At 34.4% G+C, this 19,295-nt stretch overlaps 1 protein-coding gene across 1 annotated transcript; it reads left to right on the top strand.

The window, feature by feature from the left end:
* The first annotated feature begins 6,850 nt into the window (after positions 1–6,850).
* Positions 6,851–9,391, top strand: LOC134264239 (uncharacterized). Its single transcript, XM_062746537.1, has 2 exons — positions 6,851–6,874; positions 7,445–9,391. The coding sequence occupies exon 2, from the start codon at positions 7,473–7,475 to the stop codon at positions 9,171–9,173; it is 1,701 nt and encodes a 566-aa protein (XP_062602521.1). The 5' UTR covers positions 6,851–6,874; positions 7,445–7,472; the 3' UTR covers positions 9,174–9,391.
* The last annotated feature ends 9,904 nt before the right edge of the window (positions 9,392–19,295 follow it).

Below are 19,295 nucleotides of genomic sequence, written 5' to 3'. Positions count from 1 at the left end.
TATGTTACTGTGTAGACATTTCCTTGTTAACCATGTATTATACTCAATCATTTTATCTCTCATCAAGTTTAAGGTATCTGCAACGTGACAATGGATAGCAATATTGCTTGTTCTAAATTTATTAAAACAACAAAAAACAAATCTGTTTCTTTTTTCTTCTTTATTTTGATGAAGCTTTTGATTGTGTTTCTTTTTAAGCTACCAGACTATTTTGATGAAGCTTTTGATTGTGTTTCTTTTTAAGCTACCAGACTGTATTATATTAACTTAAGAACTAAATTTTCCCACAGCAGGTTGATAAGCAAATGTAAAACGATATGTATATTTGTTAGAAAATACAGTGTATCCTGCATTACACATGTATTTCAAAAGTTTTTGTCATAAATTTGTCCTCTAAGTAAATTTAATGACCTTGAATAGACAATTAAATGCAGATTTTTTTGTTAGAAAATATGTGCATATGCAACAAGAGGGGTCAGCATGTTTAAGTAAAATTCTTAAATGATTTAAAAGAGATACTTAATTTTTCCTACATGTAACAAATACAAATTTCAAGAGCATATTTACCCCATGAATTTTTAATTTAAAAATGCCATCATCATCCCTATGATAACCCATTTTGTTGTCTAGGTCAGCAACAAAGTCTTCCCGCTTCTCTCTGTCTTGGGTCACTTTTGTCAGCGATCCCCAAGAGTGTTACATGGTTCTCACTTCTTGGCCCATTTTCTGTCCATCTCCATGTTGTTGATGATCTCTTTTTCTGCTGTAGCCATTTAGATATATCAATGATGTATTGGTCAATTAACAATGGTAATTTCCATTCTTATGTCGATTCGATATATTCTAGTGAGCTTGAGATAAAAGATACCACTGAGTCTGACACAACTGTTTCATATTTGGATATTTTACTTGAAATAGATGTTAATGGTAAATTAACAACTAAGCTCTTTTAATCAGCGTAATGACTTTACCATTTCTATCGCCAGCTTCCCTTACTTATGCAGCAACATACCTTCATCACCTGCATACGGAGTTTATATATATCAGTTGATTCGATACGCAAGAACATGCTCTACATATAAACACTTTCTTAAACGAGGGACATTATTGACAAAAAAGTTGACGAAACAAGAAATTCAACTGCCTCGTTTAAAGTCATTATTTCGGAAGTTCTTTTGTTGATACAATGACCTTGTCAGCAAATACAATTTATCATATGCATTGAGTCAAATGCTGACTGACGTTTTTCATACCAATTGTTAGTCCATTATTGATACACTGAATTGACGGAATTTTCCGTTATTTCCCGATCATGACAAGGAGCTCACGGCGGGTGTGATCGGTCGGCAGGGGATGCTAACTCCTCCATGGCATCTGATCTCACCACTGATGTTTCAGAGGTCCGTATTTGCTCTGCTCCTATTTTGCATTGTTTTATGGACTTTTGATCTTGAATACTGTTCGTTATCTTCATATGTTTCTTTTCTTCTGAAGCCATACGTGAAATTTTACATTCATCTTTTAATTAAATGTATATCATTTAAAGGACATAATTTTAAAAAATTGTATTGACTCAACTATACTACATACTCAAGAAATCTCCCAAGAACAATGCATCCAACTTTTAAAAATCACAAAAGAATTTGTTGTGTCTCTATGGTGAGGAAGTTATGACGACCGTAGGGTGACCATTTAGGCAAAAATAGGTTAATATAACCACACATGTATGTAGACAAAAAAGTTATTATTAGCAGTTGGTTAGTACAGTGTAGTAATAGTATTTCACAATGTTGGAATGAAATATATAAAGATAGCGAACAATATTTAAGCTCAAAAGACCATTCAAACAATGTATATGGAGATGCGAGCAGTATTTATATATTCAAGCTCAAAAGACCATTCAAACACTACAAATAAGAAGCAGGGATAACACGGAGGTATCAAGTTACAAGGCATGCTGTCATGTATATATCTTTCAAAACTTACTTTTTCAAAAATCTTTTCTTTTGACTATTTGAAACTCTTCTGTAAAGAATTTAATAGCCATTCTCTGTAACCACTTAAACTTTGTTGCCACGCATGGTCACCGATTTTGATGAATCTTCACCCATGCTTAGTACTTGACACCAGAAACAAATATCAAACAAAATTTCGTTGCTATGTGTCTCGGTTGCTATGGCAACAGCCGGAAAAGTTTGAAAAATCAAGATTTTCAACCATTTTAAATCTTGACTGTGGCTTAATAAAAACTAGAAAAAGCAAACAAACCATTCTAACAAAAACATGACACCTTGATGTCACTTATACTGTAAAGAAACTGTTTATAATATATCTCTAAGTAAGTGGTAACCAAGGGTACATTTGGAATACATTTAAAATGCTGAAATATGCTGAAAAACACTCCGTATTCACTAATGGTAGGTGTTACATGCTCAAACTCAATCAACGACTTAAGAAAAGCAATGAAAATGTTTGACCTTAAGTATATAAGTGTAAGCAATATTATTCTGTAAATAACTTTTATGGTTACCATGGTAACACAGTGTAACCATGCAAAACCAGTAACTAAGATTGGGTTAATGCTACTGTCTTGAGGAAAAATGAAAATTCAAGACTGGCAAATGTGCATCCTTAGGACCTTGCAACACTAAAACCATAAGAAAAATTGGGTATAATTGCTACTTTGCAGTGTTACCATGGAAACAAAGTACCAGTGCTTAAAAGTGAATTATTTTTCGCTGCATTAAGAATTAAATTGCCATTTAATCAAGAAACAAATTAAAGGACTCAGCTTGAATAGTACTTATCTGTTAGAACTGAAGTTGAATATCATATGTTGATAAAATTTGATGAAGAAAACAACACTGTTGCTATGGTTACCAAGAAGGGAAAATGTTCGATTTTGTGAATTTTATATCAGTATTAACCCTGTGTGCCAACTTCTTGCATCCACTTAGAGATTGGATGATAGTCAAAATTAAAAGGCAGGTTAGCTGTTAATAAATATCAATCATAAAAGTTTTGGGAATCTACATTTAAGGGTACGTATCCAAGGAAAGAAAATATTTTTCAGGTTTTTAAGCATATATTTTCTGCTTATTTCCATAGCAACGCTCTATTTAAAGAATCTAATCTGAATTTTTTCAAATGGGAAAAATAGGAGCACACCAACATCTTTAAAAATTGATCATTAGTTATGAGGAAAAGTGCTTTTTTAAAAGATAGGATCAGATTTAAACATACAGAGTGTTACTTTGACGACTCTCTGTGGTATAATAACCTTGGCAACCATTGCCAACCAAAATAAAATATCATATTTTGTTCTTGGTATGTGATTCAAGGCTCTTTTTTCTATTATTTGGTCACAATTCATCCTATAATTGCTTTTTATTTTTACGTGTATGACTTCATAAAATTAAATGAATATTTTTTTTTACTTTTGAATACATTGTTACCATAGTAACGTATGTAATAGTTGATTTACCAAAGATGTTTATCATGCATTTGAGACATCTGACCTTCAACTTTTGGAAACAATCATTGCCAATTGTTTGCTTTGTCGCAAACGTTATCTATGGGGCTCTAAACATGTTAAAAAATGCCATTTTTCGTACTTTTAGACATGTTGCCATGGTAACTATAAAACATAGCAACCAATTTTTGCCTGATTTCAGTTTAGGGTATCAATGACTTTTATTATAGAGAGTTTGGAGAAATTTTGAGACTATGCGTGCCACAGCTCCTATATAAAATTTCAAATCATTACAGAGAATGGCTCTTAATAATAAGTTCCCTGAAGAACGAAATCAAGAGGCACACGACAATTATATTCAACTAAAGGAGCATTTACTACCAAAGGACTTAAAACCAAACCCTTAATTAATACGTATATCGTAAACTACAGGGTACTGCAGTAAAATCTACAGCATTGCCATCAGATTTATTAAAGATATAAAACATGTCAGAAAGGGTTCTTAACCAAAATACTTTCTATCAAACTACCGGTATATATATGTTCACAGAAACCATGAGCTGAGTCTTTTTCATACTAAGGGACCAGGCAAAATTTATCACAATGATGGGACCAGTACAAAACAAAATCCTCATTTTAAAAAAGTACGTGTCCCATGGCATTGGTATTTAAAAAAAATATCTGCCCCATGCCTTGAGACTTATAATAAAAGTTATTGTCCTACGGTTACATTTTGGTGTTAGTGAGATAATTGGATCAAACTTAAGGTAGTACAAAACACCACTGTATTCTACTTTAACTCATTTCTTAAAAAGTACTGGAGAAAAAAAGAACAATATCACTATATTGACAACAATGAATGATCCCTGTTTGAAAAATAACAAGTGTTGGCATGTTTGCGTCATATTTTGTGGAAAAAATCAGAGAATCCCATATTTTGGTCACTTGGAAGCTTACATTTTGGAATGTGTTTACACTATCTAAGTGAAATAAACAAGCATGTAACAGTCTGTAATAAAATGCAGTGTAACTTTTGTTCCATAAATAGTAGAGGGCTGATATTTGGACATATACATATATATATATATGGAGTCTCCTGTTTTTATGTACTATAAAGGTCAAGGTCATATCAAGAGGTGAAAGGTCAAATATTGTGACATCATCTACTGCATCTTTTAGTTTTTTTGCCATTGAAATTTTTTAATCGCCAAAATATCTTGAACCACTGGTTCAATTTTCTTTATTTTTACATATTTTATTTTGGGACCTATTTTTATCATTCTGTAAATTTTTTGCAAAAATTGAATTATACATTTTTGCTTAAGAAAACTTAAAGTGTAGGATATTTACATGTGAATTTTCAATTCCGACGCTATGTATATGTTCTATTTTTACTTGATATTTTACTCAAATGGTCCAGTATCAATATGACTTACTGAGTTAAAGTAGCAAAAAGGTTATTTTTATACAAATTATAAAATAAATTTTTAATAGATCAATCGATAATTCTAAAATAAGGCTCATTCTCAAGTCAAATGTCTGATTTCACGATCTTCTTACAGGGGTCTGATAGACCATATTTCAGACTATGTTGACAAAACATGTGTGGTTGAATTTCTTTCATTATTTATATAGAGAAAGATTTTTTATCCTATAACAAAATATCAAAGTTTCAGAAAAATTGAATTAGAGGAAAAATTTGGCCTATCTATTGTGTCCTACCTTAAGGAGTCTCTCAGACTTCAGATATTTCAAACATCGAAAAAAATGTTTTTTTTTGTTTGCTCATTTTCATCTGTTGTAATATTTTCCATTAAAAGATTTATGTTGCCATTTGTATCCTTCACTACAGTTTCAAAGATATGATTTTTTTTCTCGATTTAAAAAAAAAAATAAAATGAATATTTCTCTTGGGTTAAGTACGCTAATTAAGTCATTGAAAACAAAATTGTGTCCCATGGGTACTTAATGCTAACAATGTTTTTGTCCCATGGTTTTCTTCGACGAAAAAACTCATTGCATGCCTCATGTCCGTTTGTACCGGTCCAATCATTGTGATAAATTTTGCCTGGTCCCTAAACTACATTTTACTAAACCCAACTTTCACAATTTTTAAAAGCAATAAACTAAGTCGACAGCAATTTGAAGTTCCAACTGGGAATACCAAAAACTAATTTATCTAGTCAAATACTTACTGACGTTTTTCATACTAATGGTTAGGCCATTATATTTACACTGGATTGTCAACGATTTTTCCCCGTTATTTCTCGATCATGACAGGGAGCACGCGACGGGATTGTACGGTCGGCAGGGGAGGCTCACTCCTCCATATGGCACCTGATCCCACCTCTGATGTTTTGGAGGTCCGTTTTTGCTTTAACTCCTATTTTCTATTGTTTAATGGACTTTTGATCTTGAATACTGTTCGTTATCTTCATATATTTCATTTTCTTATAAACTTGACTACGGAGTGTTCTGTAGAAATTTTCGGGAGTCCTTCTTTTATGTCACTTTCATAGATTTGAATATTATTTGAACACGTAATTATTTTTTACATCGATCACGGTTCGTTATCTTAACATTAAACTTTATTAAGTACTTGAATATTGGTTTATTGATGAATTATTTACAGTAATTATGATTTAGCAAGGGGGGTTGGTCTGACTTAGTATTCAGAGAAAATGCGGGAAAATACAATTCTGCCAACTGGTTCTTCAATTAAGAAATGGAACTTGGAAATGTTTGTATCTTGTTATTAGTCGTCATTAAAACTAGACAGTGCTATGATTTTACACAAAAGTAACCCGAAGTTGATATGAATAAGTTATCTTCACCACTTTTCTGGTATATATTAAAAATTGTCAAATTTGAAATCAAAATTTATAAAAATTTATAAAAATTGCGATAGTATATGTATGGGTTAAAGGGAAGCCTCAGGAAGACATATATGGCACAGAAAAGCAGCTACATGTAAAGAGAATATTGTATATTATATTTATTCCGACATATGATCCAGGGAATATATATAATTTTCTTTTTAGATTTTTTTAGAATTGAAAATGGGATGGTGGGGAAGCCAGAGAGAAAAATTTTTAAAACAAAACAAAGCAAAAATAAAAAAAAAAAAAAGAAGAAGAAGAAGAAGAAAGAAAAAGGAAGTATGTCCAAACTTTAAAACCCTTCAGTCAAGGATTACAACCACCAAGGGTTACCCCCTCCCCCGCCCCTATTGCAACGTGCCTGTTTTTATGTTTAACAGGAACCATAAGATGTTAAGACAGGTGTAAAAAAAAATTGTTCAAAATTTGCCGCTTTTTCGATTTTAGTGCGTATTATCACTTTCTTTTGGCCTATTTCCGTTTTTGTGTTCCGGTCATTAGATGTAAAGCAGGAAGATGAAGTGTAAGTTAGATTTTATATAAACATGTACTTAGTATATGTAATACAGCATTAATTACTTCCCATATGTTTTTAAAATTTTAATCGTGAATGGCACTATCTCTCTTTTATTTTTTTTATTTTTTCACGGTAGGCCTATTGCATAAATAATGTAAATATAGACGTCGACGGTGCCGAGTCCGTTTGCTCACAAACCAATTTTGTACAATATTTACTGAGAGCTAGTCCACTGAATTTCAGTTACGAGGAGAGGGTTGTGTAATTTAAATATTTCAGGGTCTCACTAAATTACAGATAGGTTGTGCTCCTCTTTTTAATCAAAATATTTTATTGAGGGAATCCTAAAGTATTAAAGAAAACATTCTATATAGTACACACTGCTTGAAATCAAGCATATTCGTTCATGTAACCCATGTTTTGTTTGTTTGCATGCTTGCTTGTTAAACGTTCCTTTTAAATATTGAGACTAGCAGCGTGTAAGCATTCAAATATCCAAGTGCATCAAAACATAGTTGAATATACTTTGATCTTTGCTTTTTTTCTTAAATTATTTGTTCAAAACTCTAATTTTAGATACAATTTGTCCTTCATAACAACTCCAATGGCAGCGGCTGATTCGTTTGACCAAGACATCGTATTTGCTCAAGACCTTATAAAGTGTACCCTTTGCAGCAACAGTGTAGAACTTTACTGTAAACCATGCGGCCTCAATATATGTGGAGGCTGTGCAGGAAGGCATATGTTATCTACACCCGAAAAGAAACACGATATTGTAAAATACGATAAAAAGTATCTGACTAGTCCAAAACCTTCATGTCCAAGTCATGAAGACCAAATCTGCGAGCTCTTTTGTGAAAAATGTAATATCGCTGTCTGTGCAAAATGCATATCTAGTAAGGCTCATTATAACCACAGCATCGTTGAAATTTCAGTTGTCTTCAAGCAAAAGGTTAATTTCATAATTCAAGAAACGAAATCGTTAGAAGAAAAAATTGCCCCTGAGTATGAGAAAATTCCTAAAGACTTAGATGGGAAGGTGAAAGCCTTGATTAATAGTAATACATTACTAAAGAAAGAAATTACAAGTTATGGTGAAGAATTGCAGAAACAAATCAAAGAAACAGTCAATAAATATGTGGACCAAATTGAAACGATGGAAAAACAGGACATTGCTGACTTGAGAAATAGCATTTCTAGATTCCAGAATATTACAGGGGAAGTCAATCATGCCATTCAACAAAACAAAGAAGTGTTGAAAGCCAACGATGTTCAGATATTCGATTATCAGTCTGTTATAAAAAAGTTTCAGAAAGTTCCACCTCGTATTAACGTGACGCCGCCTTGTTTTAAACCTAGTCTTGACAAAGGAAAACTTTTTGAAAACATTGGAATGTTATCTGTATCGACTAAAAAGCAGGAAGATGAATATTTAATTCAGTTGACGGATAGCTCCGGGGCTGTGTTACCCATGGCCAGGTCTTATTTCAGGGAGCTTCTCCCAAGACCCATGATTATTGCAACAGTAGAATGTAACTATAAAGAGTTGTACAAAATCAGTTGCGTTTCCAAGGAAGAAGCTTGGATAAGTGGCAACGACAAAACGATGACAAGATTCAACAAAGCAGGATCGGTCCTTGAGGTGATGAAAACCAAGTCTGGACGCTCAACCAATGGTATTGCTGTAACGAAAACTGGGAACCTTTTGTATGCAGATTGTTACGGTAGAAAGATTGAAATGGTGAAGAAAGGGAAAGTAAAGTCGATAATCAAAACTGAATGGAAGCCAACAGAGGTTAGCTGTACACCTACTGGAGACATCTTAGTCTCGTTGTGGAATGACAAGCCCATGGACAACAAACTATTGAAGGTTCAAAAGTATTCTGGGGATTCATTTGAGCTGAAGCAAGAGATCCAGTTTGATGAGAATGATAAATCGCTTTTCCGATGTGCAGGGGATCATACAGCACTTGTCACTGCTGAAAACAGGAATGGAGACATCTGTATAGCAGACTGGAATGCTGGATCCTTGCTTATATTGGATAAAAGTGGCAAATTGAAGACGACTTACACTGGCTTTCAGGGCAAGGTATTTGATCCTAGGTATGTGGCCACAGACAGTCACGGTCACATTCTAGTCTCGGACTATGACAGCAACTGTGTACATATTCTCAATGAGTCTGGTCATCTCGTCTCTCTGATTGAGTATCTCAGAAAACCCGAGGGTATAGACGTCGATGATGATAATAACCTGTGGTTGGTGGAAAGAGAAGGAAAACTTAAAATCATCAAATACATGGAGTAGATCCTGGATTAGTGAGTTCATTAGCAGTGTGATTGCTTTCATGCCATTATTTCCAAATGTAGTGGGTAATGACATCATGAATTGCAATAGGGAATAACTGTGCTTCTTTATCGGCCGACCTGTTTTTATTTAATCATAAAGTAGATTTTATTTGAAATAAAACTAATTGAGAAAAGCATGTTGTGGCCTTCAGTTAATTTGAAATTTTATCGGATGAAATGCAGATCGTCGACATCTTGTCGATTAACAATTATATTAATAATTGTATATTCCATTTCAATGTAGACTCGATTTATTGAAATACAAGACATCCCAGTGAAATATAATAAATGGAGATAACTACATGCACCAGTATTTAAGCTTAAAAGTCCATTAAACTTTACACTGTCAAATTGTGTAGCAGAGCAACAACGGATCTCTAAAACATCAGAGGTGGGATCAGGTTCCATGGAGGAGTGAGCATCCCCAGCCAACAGGTCACACCTGTCGTGTGCTCCATGTCTTGATCGGGAAATAACGGGAAAATTCAGTCTGTAAATAATGGTCTACCAATTAGTATGAAAAAGCCGGTCAGCATTTGATTTAATGATGAATTGTATTTGCTGACATGGTCACTGTATCGACCATAGAACTTACGAAATGATGATTTTAAACGAAACTGCTGATATTCTTGTTTCATCAACTTGTTTGTCAATAACCTACCTAGTTTTAGAAAGTGTGCTCTTGCGTTTCGAATCAACTGAGAGATATAAACTCATAATGCAGGTGAGAAAGGTATATTGCTGCATAACTAAGGAAAGTTGACGGTTGCAAAGTTAAAGTTATCAAGTTTATCAAAAAGATTTGTAAGATAACCATCAACGTCTTTTTCTGATTAAATATTCAACTATGAATATGAAACAGACTCTGTGATATCCTTTTTTTCAAACTCACTGAGATCAATCATATTGACATAAGAATGGAATTAGCCATTGTTAATTGACAATACGTCGTCGATATATCTAAAAGTGGCAGGCAACAGCAAATTTTTTTTCTTCTTTTGTATTTTAGAAGAACTTGGATTTAATTCTAAAGTGGTAATCCAACTTATACCCATAGTTCCTTTTCTATGGAAGAAATTCTTCAAAATCATATGTCAGTTTTGAATACTGGTATTTAGCTCACCTGAGCCAAAGGCTCAAGTGAGCTTTTCTGATCAAAATTTGTCCGTTGTCTGTCGTCGTCGTCGTCGTTGTAAACTTTTCACATTTTCGACTTCTTCTCAAGAACCACTGGGCCAATTTCAACCAAACTTGGCACAAAGTATCCTTAGGTAAAGGGGATTCAAGTTTGTTCAAATGAAGGGCCACGCCCTTATTCAAGGGGAACAATTAAGAAATAATGAAAATTTGATGGTATGTTTTAAAAATCTTCTTCTCAAGAACCACTGTTCCAGAAAAAATGAAACTTACAGGGAAGCATTCTCAGGTAGTGTAGATTCAAGTTTGTTCAAATCATGACCCCCGGGGATAAGGTGGGGCCACAATGGCCGATCAAAGTTTTACATAGAAATATATAGGAAAATTCTTTAAAAATCTTCTTCTCAAGAACCACTGTGCCAGGAAAGATGAAACTTATAGGGAAGCATCCTCAGGTAGTGTAGATCCAAGTTTGTTCAAATCATGACCCCCGGGGATAGGATGGGGCCACAATGGCTGATCAAAGTTTTACGTAGAAATATATTGGAAAATTCTTAAAAATCTTCTTCTCAAGAACTACTGTGCCAGGAAAGATGAAACTTATGGGGAAACATCCTCAGGTACATGTAGTGTAGATTCAAGTTTGTTCAAATCATGACCCCCGGGGATAGGGCGGGGCCACAATGGCTGATCAAAGTTTTACATAGAAATATATTGGAAAATTCTTAAAAATCTTCTTCTCAAGAACTACTGTGCCAGGAAAGATGAAACTTATAGGGAAGCATCCTAAGGTAGTGTAGATTCAAGTTTGTTCACATAATGACCCCCGGGGATAGGGTGGGGCCACAATGGCTGATCAAAGTTTTACATAGAAATATATTGGAAAATTCTTTAAAAATCTTCTTCTCAAGAACTACTGTGCAGGAAAGATGACACTTATGTGGAAAGCATCCTCAGATAGTGTAGATTCAAGTTTGTTCACATAATGACCCCCGGGGATAGGGTGGGGCCACAATGGCTGATCAAAGTTTTACATAGAAATGTATTGGAAAATTCTTAAAAAATCTTCTTCTCAAGAACCACTGTGCCAGGAAAGATGAAACTTATAGGGAGGCATCCTCAGGTAGTGTAGATTCAAATTTGTTCAAATCATGACCCCCGGGGGTAGGGCGGGGTCACAATGGCCGATCAAAGTTTTACATAGGAATATATAGGATAAATCTTTAAAAATCTTCTTCTCAAGAACCACTGTGCCAGGAAAGATGAAACTCATGTGGAATCATCCTCAGGTAGTGTAGATTCAAGTTTGTTGAAATCATGACCCCGGGGGGTAGGGTGGGGCCAAAATGGCTGATCAACGTTTTTCAAAATAATATATAGGGAAATCTTTTAAAATCTCCTTCTCAAGTACTTCAAAGCCATGATTAATGATATTTATATGAAATCATCCTCAGGTAGTGTAGATTCAAGTTTGTTCAAATCATGATCCCCTAGGGGGGTAAGATTTAAGCCCCCCCCCTCCAAACTCAGTAAACTTTCATTTCTTATCTGATATTTGCTTTCTCCTAGCCGGTGTGCTCAGGTGAGCGCTGTGGCCCCTGGGCCTCTTGTTTTAATATCCCAATAACCAAAATGAATTTAAACTACTATACCGGGTATTTATATTGGATTCTGAAACTTGATAAGAATCCGTACAAACAAAGATACATAGCAGGTTCCCGTTTATGTTCAACCAATATTTTTTGCGAATGCAATGCATGCGAAAATTCGCTTAAAATTCATCTATCTTTCTTTACTCCTCACTAAGATAATACCAGTGCAGTAGTTAAGGAGAAACTTCAAGAGTACTGTGCAACAATATATTCAAGAAATGGTGTAAATCAGATGTGGATACTTAAAATTCCAAGGAACTTTTGGACAATTTGATATCACAAGATTTTACCAAAATTAAAAGCTTAAAACTTACGACTTTTCAACTTTATACAAAACTATTCCCCACAATAAATTAAAGTCCAGGCTTTTTGATATTATTGACAGCTGCTTTTTTAATAGAAATGGAACTCTTAAATTTATTTGCCTTGTCATTGGTCATTTGCAAAATTATTTTGTAAAAAAAACATTCTGATTGTACACACAAGTACAAGTGAAAAAGACATTAATGGTAATCTAACAACCAAGCTCTATGATAAACATGATGACTTTAACTTTTCTATCATCAACTTCTCTTACTTATGCAGCAATATACCTTCATCAACTGGCCTGCAGACCATAAAACTTAGACGAGCTCACTTTTGATCTCAGTCTCACTTTTCCATGCACTCTTTATTCCTTTGGAAAAAGTGAGACTGAGATCAAAAGTGAGCTCGTCTAAGTTTTATGGCCCCCAGGCATGCATACGGAGTTTACATATCTCAGTTGAGTAGATACGCAAGAGCATGCTCTACGTATGAACAATTTCTACAATGAGGTAAATCATTGACAAACAAGTTGATGAAACAAGAATATCAGCAGTCTCGTCATCATTTTGTAAGTTCTATGGTCGATACAATGACCTTACCAGCAAATACAATTTATCATTGAGTCAAATGCTGACTGACGTGTTTCATACTAATTGGTAGTCCATTATCTAAACTATGAATTTACGACGAATTGACAACAATGACTTTTTCCGTTATTTCCCGATCATGATAAGGAGCACACGGCGGGTTTGACCGGTCGGGAGGGGATGCTCACTCCTCCATATGTCACCTGATCCCACCTCTAATTCCGTGTTTGCTCTGCTCCTATTTTGTATTGTTTTATGGACTTTTGATCTTGAATACTGTTCGATATCTCTATATGTTTGATTTCACGTATTTTAAACAAATTTTAAACAAATTTTGTTTCATATTAATACACAACAAGCAAATTCAAAGAATTGTGGTCCCTCGCTTACGGTGTCTTTGTGGATGAGATGTCATTTTTTTATGACACATTGTGTCTAATATGAACACCCTATCATATGTCATTTATTTAGAAATGATCACGTACTGAAGTTGATTTTTTTTAAAAAATAAGGTCAGCTGTGAAGGTCAAGGTCAAGGGGTAAGAATTCATAGCATGCTCGGAAATATCTTGTCACAGGTAATGCACATGTCAAATATGAAAGTCCTATCTCTTCTCAATATAAGGAACAAGATGTGTTTGTGAAACACAGATGACCTCGTATGGCAACATAACAAAGATTTAACATTTCTTAATTCAAATGAAATATATTTGATATTACCCAAAGTAGGGTTTTCAGACAAGAAATACATTTGTGAAATACAAAATCCCACCCCCCCCTTTTCAAAAGAAAGTTATGGCCAAGGATACATTTTTGAAAGAAAGGTCAAACTCCAAGGTGAAAGGATCTGAGTTGTTGATTTCTTTAAAAAGGTCACAAGTAATACATATGTGAAGGATGAAAACCCTAACCTTAACCGTTCAATAGTTATGACCAAGGTAAAAGTTTTGGAAAAGTAAGTCAATCTCCAAGGTCAAGGTCAAAGGGTCAAAGTTCTTGGTATCCAATGAAAGGTCTTCTCATCAGGATTACATATGTGAAGTACGAAAGCCTTAGCCCTTACCGTTCAAATTTTATGGTCAAGGTTAAACTATTTTTTTTCAAAAGAACGGAAATCTCCAAGGTCAAAGTCAAAATGTAAGAATGGTTGGTATCCAATGAAAGGCCTTGCCACAAAAAATACATATATGAAGTATGTAAGTCCCAGTTTCTACCATTCAAAATATATGGTCAAGGTTAAAGTCTTTTCATAAGTACGGAAATCTCCAAGGTCAAAAGGTCAAAGTTGTTGGTATCCAATGAAAGGTCTTGCGACAAAAAATACATGTGTGCAAAAATATGAAGTCCTACATGTAGTATCTACCGTTCAAAAGTTGTGGCCATGGTCAAAGTTTTTGAAAATTAGGTCAATCTCCATGATCAAGCTCAAAGGGTCAAAGTTCTTGGTATCCAATGAAAGGTCTTTTCACAAGGATTACATATGTGAAGTACAATAGCCCTAGCCCTTTCCGTTCAAAAGTTATGGTCAAGGTAAAAGTTTTTTCATAGGTCTCTAAGGTCAAGGTTAAAAGGTAAAAATTGTTGGTATCCAATGAAAGGCCTTGACACAAATAATGCATATGTGAAATATGAAATTCCTAGTCTCTACTATTCAAAAGATATGGCCAAAGTAAAAGTTTGGATTTTTTGTGTAAAAGTGGGTCAAACTCCAAGCCTAGGTCAAAAGGTCAAATATGGTGGTACCCAAAGAAAGGTCTTCTCACAAGGGACACACAAGTGAAATATGAAAGTCATAGCTCCACTAAATCAAAAATAATGGGCAAGGTTAAAGTTTTTGTGACGGATGGACAGACGAATGAGATTTAATGTCCCCTCGCTTTCGCTAAGGCGGGGGACAATAAAGAAGGCAATAAATTGTTATTTTATTCATTATGGTTTTATTTTGATCGGGATTGGTCCAAAATGAATTTTTTTTTTCAATTTGCCATTTCATTTCAATTTCTTCCCCAAAAGACTGAGACTAGTCAAAATTCACATATACTTTGATCATAAGTAAACTTTAAGTGAGTCATCTTGCATACGTAGATATTTCTCCATCAGATAATAAAGGCTATCATAATTTTTAATTCTTATACCACTAACCTTTCACTTGCTATTTGACTTCGAATTAAAGTCATGACACTCCTTAGGTTCATAAACTGTACCTGACTGTATAACATTCCAATGAGCAATCTTTGTATCAAGTACGAGTTCCTAGTATTTCTACATTGCTAAGTTAAAGTCTTAAAAAAATAATTTTACACTATTCTGCCTGTATCTTTGAACTTGCTGCATTGACACTGGATTAAAATAAGAACTTTCCTTATTTCTAAAACAATACCTGTACCAATTCTTTTCCAAATAAAGTTTTAGCCGAGACATTTTTTTTCCTTTTTTCTACCAGTGACCTTGAAATCGCCAAATTGACCTTGGATAAAGGTCAAGGCATATTCTTTGATCATAAGCAATATCTGTACCGAGTATGAGCTTCCACTGACTCTCCATTACAAAGTCAAGTTATGTCTTACCTTTTTTCTACTAGTAACCTTGAACTAAATGGAATGACTGGATAAGATCATGACACGTTTTTGGGTCATAAGCAATCCCTGTACCAGGTTTGAACTTCCAGTGATTCTTTCTACAAAGTTATGACCCAGACAAAAATTTCATACTTTTAGGCCAGTGACCTTGAACTTGCAGGAATGACCTTGTGTCAGATCAGGACTCACCGTCGGGTCATTACAAGCAAGCTCTATAACAAGTGTAAGCTATTAAAGTTAGAGCCTAGACAAAATTACATTCACAGACAATGAGATTCCTATATATCCATAAAACTTCCTTTGTTTGGGGTAAAAAGAGAAGTTTCATTACAAGGAATACACATTTGAAATATGAAAGCCCTAGCACTAATCATTCACATCGTTTTTTTTTTTTACCAAAGTAGGTCAAAGTCTAACTTAAAGGTTAAAAAAAGTTCAAAAGGAATGCCATGGGTAGTAAAAATTAGTAAATTTGGAGACACATAAACAGACAGACAGTTTATCAAAATATGCCCCCAAATCTTCAATTATAGAGGTGGAATAAAAACTCAACAAGTTTAATTCCATGACAAACAGACTGTATAATAGTGTATTTTAATATATATGATAAATTCAAACTGACATAAATTAATCATGTATCACAAGGGACAAACACAGTTTTTACAATTACATGTACATCAGTTATGCTTTTCAAGAAAAACTGAAAAAATATGAAACATCTAGAAAATCTTCATATACTACTTGTGTATGAAGTAGAACATGCTTATAGAACTTGACAAGGAAAAATATTTCATAAAAAACTTAAATTACTTAAAACCTCAGTAACAACTAAAAGAAGGAAAAAGTGTTGCATACAAAGATAAAGCAAGAAGCCCATGGGCCACATCACTCACCTGAGTAACTTTGGCCCTTATGTTATTAAACAGATTTCCCCCTAATACCTATCTTAACCTTTCCCAGTCCCCAGGGGTCATGATCCAAGCTACACTATAGTAACACTACCCAAGGATGCTTCCACAGAAGTTTTTTTAGCTTTTCTGGCCCAGTGGTTCTTGAGAAGATTTTTTTTATGACCCCACCCTATTTTTGTATATTCTTGACAATTTCCCCTCGGAAGGGGACTTTATTTTTATAATTTAAACTCCCACTACCCAAGGATGTTTTGTACTAAGTTTGGTCAAAATTGGCCCAATGGTTCTCAAGAATAAGCTGAAAATGTGAAAAGTTTACAGATGAATGGACAGTCAGATGGATGGATGACGGACAACAGGTGATCAGAAAATCTCATATGAGCTAAAAACTGCAAGGCTTGCTATGTAAATCGAAGGAGAGAAAATATAAAAGAATTTAGATTTTGCATATTGTTATATTTATGTTCCCCAAACGAAGTTGGGGAACATATTGTTTTTACTCTGTTTCTTATTATTATGTTCCCCAAACGAAGTTGGGGAACATATTGTTTTTACTCTGTTTCTTATTATTATTATTATTATTTTTCTTCTTCCTGGGAAAATTTTGTCCACGAGTGATCTTGTAAACTACACATCTGACTTAGGTGAAACCTTTTTAGGGTTAGTAGGCATGTTATGTAGAGTTGCCGAACGAAGGTCATTTTGCGTGCACGTGCTTGCAAGAGCGCGCACGTGCAACACGTAAATTGACCAATATAATGGATATTGCCGTAACTTTTCTATTTTTTGATGAAATTTTTTGAAACTCATAATGTAATGATACATTAGTAGTATAGACAAGATAGCATGGTCAAAATAGCAAGATCTCACGCGCATGCACGTGCGCTTTGCTCTGATTGGCTGAAACTAAAGTCTCAATATCTTTCTTGTTTCTCGTCATAATCCTTTGAAATTTTGAACATAATCCTACATTATGATGATCTACAGCATGATATATAAGAATTTTCATGAAAGCATGCGCATGTGCGCGTGCTGCAATCTGATTGGCTGAAACTTTAAATGGCTATATCTCCTTTGTTTTTCGACGAAATTCTTTGAAACTTAAAATATAGCCATGAATTAGGATATCCTACAATATGATATAGAAAAAATTCATGAAATCACGCGCATGTACGTTTGCTGCAATCTGATTGGCTGAAACTTGAAATGGCTATATCTCCTTTGTTTTTTGACGAAATTCTTTGAAACTTAAAATAAAGTCATGAATTAGGATATACTACAATATGATATAGAAAAAATTCATGAAATCACGCGCATGCACGTGTGCTGCAATCTGATTGGCTGAAACTTGAAATGGTTATAACTCCCTTGTTTTTCAACCAAACAGGATGGGATTTAGAACATAGATAGATGTAAGGGAGTCCTACAAGAAGGTATGGTCATCATGCACGTGCACGGATGTGCGTGCATTTGGAACGAGTAAAATTAAAAATACATTTGAATGAGTGATTTTTATTACTTTTGGACTTAATGCTTTAATATACAGTATATCCAAATATATAGATAGGCCTAGTGTAGACAAGATGATATGGTCAAAACGCACATGCATTCACTTGAGTGCAATGCTAAAATTTGAATATTGGTATCCTTCTGGGAAAACGTTGTTAAATTCAAAAATGCATAGAGTTTGTCTTATTTAATGAGGCTTACTGGGAATATGGCACATAAAGGGAGTTGGGGAGCGTTTGGGGAACATCTGTAACGGTTCCCGTTACAATTAGCACTAGTTATTATTATTTTTCTTCTTCCTGGGAAAATTTTGTCCACGAGTGATCTTGTAAACTACACATCCGACTTAGGTGAAACCTTTTTAGGGTTAGTAGGCATGTTATGTAGAGTTGCCAAACAAAGGTCATTTTGCGCGCACGTGCTTGCAAGAGCGTGCACGTTCATTAGGTGAAATTACCAATATAATAGATATTGCCGTAACTTTTCTATTTTTTGATGAAATTTTTTGAAACTCATAATGTAAGGATACATAAGTAGTATTTACAAGATAGCATGGTCAAAATAGCAAGATTTCACGCGCATGCACGTGCGCTTTGCTCTGATTGGCTGAAACTAAAGTATCAATAACTTTCTTGTTTCTTATCATAATCCTTTGAAATTTTGAACATAGTCCTACATTATAATGATCTACCGCATGATATATAAGAATTTTCATGAAAACATGCGCATGTGCATGTGCTGCAAGCTGATTGGCTGAAACTTTAAATGGCTATATCTCCTTTGTTTTTTGACGAAATTCTTTGATATTTAAAATATAGTCATGCATTGGGATATCCTACAAAATGATATAGAAAAAATATCATGAAATCACGCGCATGCACGTGTGCTGCAATTTGATTGGCTGAAACTTTAAATTGCTATTTCTCCTTTGTTTTTTGACGAAATTCTTTGGAATTTAAAATATAGTCATGCATTAGGATATCCTACAAAATGATATTAAAAAAAATCATGAAATTACGCGCATGCACGTGTGCTGCAATCTGACTGGCTGAAACTTTAAATGGCTATAACTCCCTTGTTTTTCAACCAAACAGGATGGGAATTAGAACATAGATGTAAGGGACTCCTACAAGAAGGTATGATCATCATGCACGTGCACGCACGTGCGTGCATTTGAAACGAGTATATCTAAAACTACTCTTGAAAGACAAGATGATATGGTCATAATGCACATGCATTCATATGCGCTTGGGTGCAATGCTAAAAATTGATATAATAGGTATCATTCTGGAAAAACATTGTTAAAGTCAAAAATGCACAGAGTTTGTCTTATTTAATGAAGCTTACAGGGAATATGGCACCGAAAGGGAGTTGGGGAGCGTTTGGGGAACATCTGTAAC

The sequence above is a fragment of the Saccostrea cucullata genome, unplaced genomic scaffold (assembly GCF_032062105.1).
Source record: "Saccostrea cucullata isolate Sc308-1 unplaced genomic scaffold, CSIRO_AGI_Scuc_v1 ctg11397, whole genome shotgun sequence".
Lineage (NCBI taxonomy): Eukaryota > Metazoa > Mollusca > Bivalvia > Ostreida > Ostreidae > Saccostrea > Saccostrea cuccullata.
The sequence above is the reverse complement of the archived record's forward strand: the minus strand, read 5'-3'. Positions and strand labels throughout refer to the sequence as shown.

Excerpts from the sequence above, each read along its gene's own strand:
- LOC134264239 (XM_062746537.1), top strand. The coding sequence starts at position 7,473 with ATGGCAGCGGCTGATTCGTTTGACCAAGACATCGTATTTGCTCAAGAC.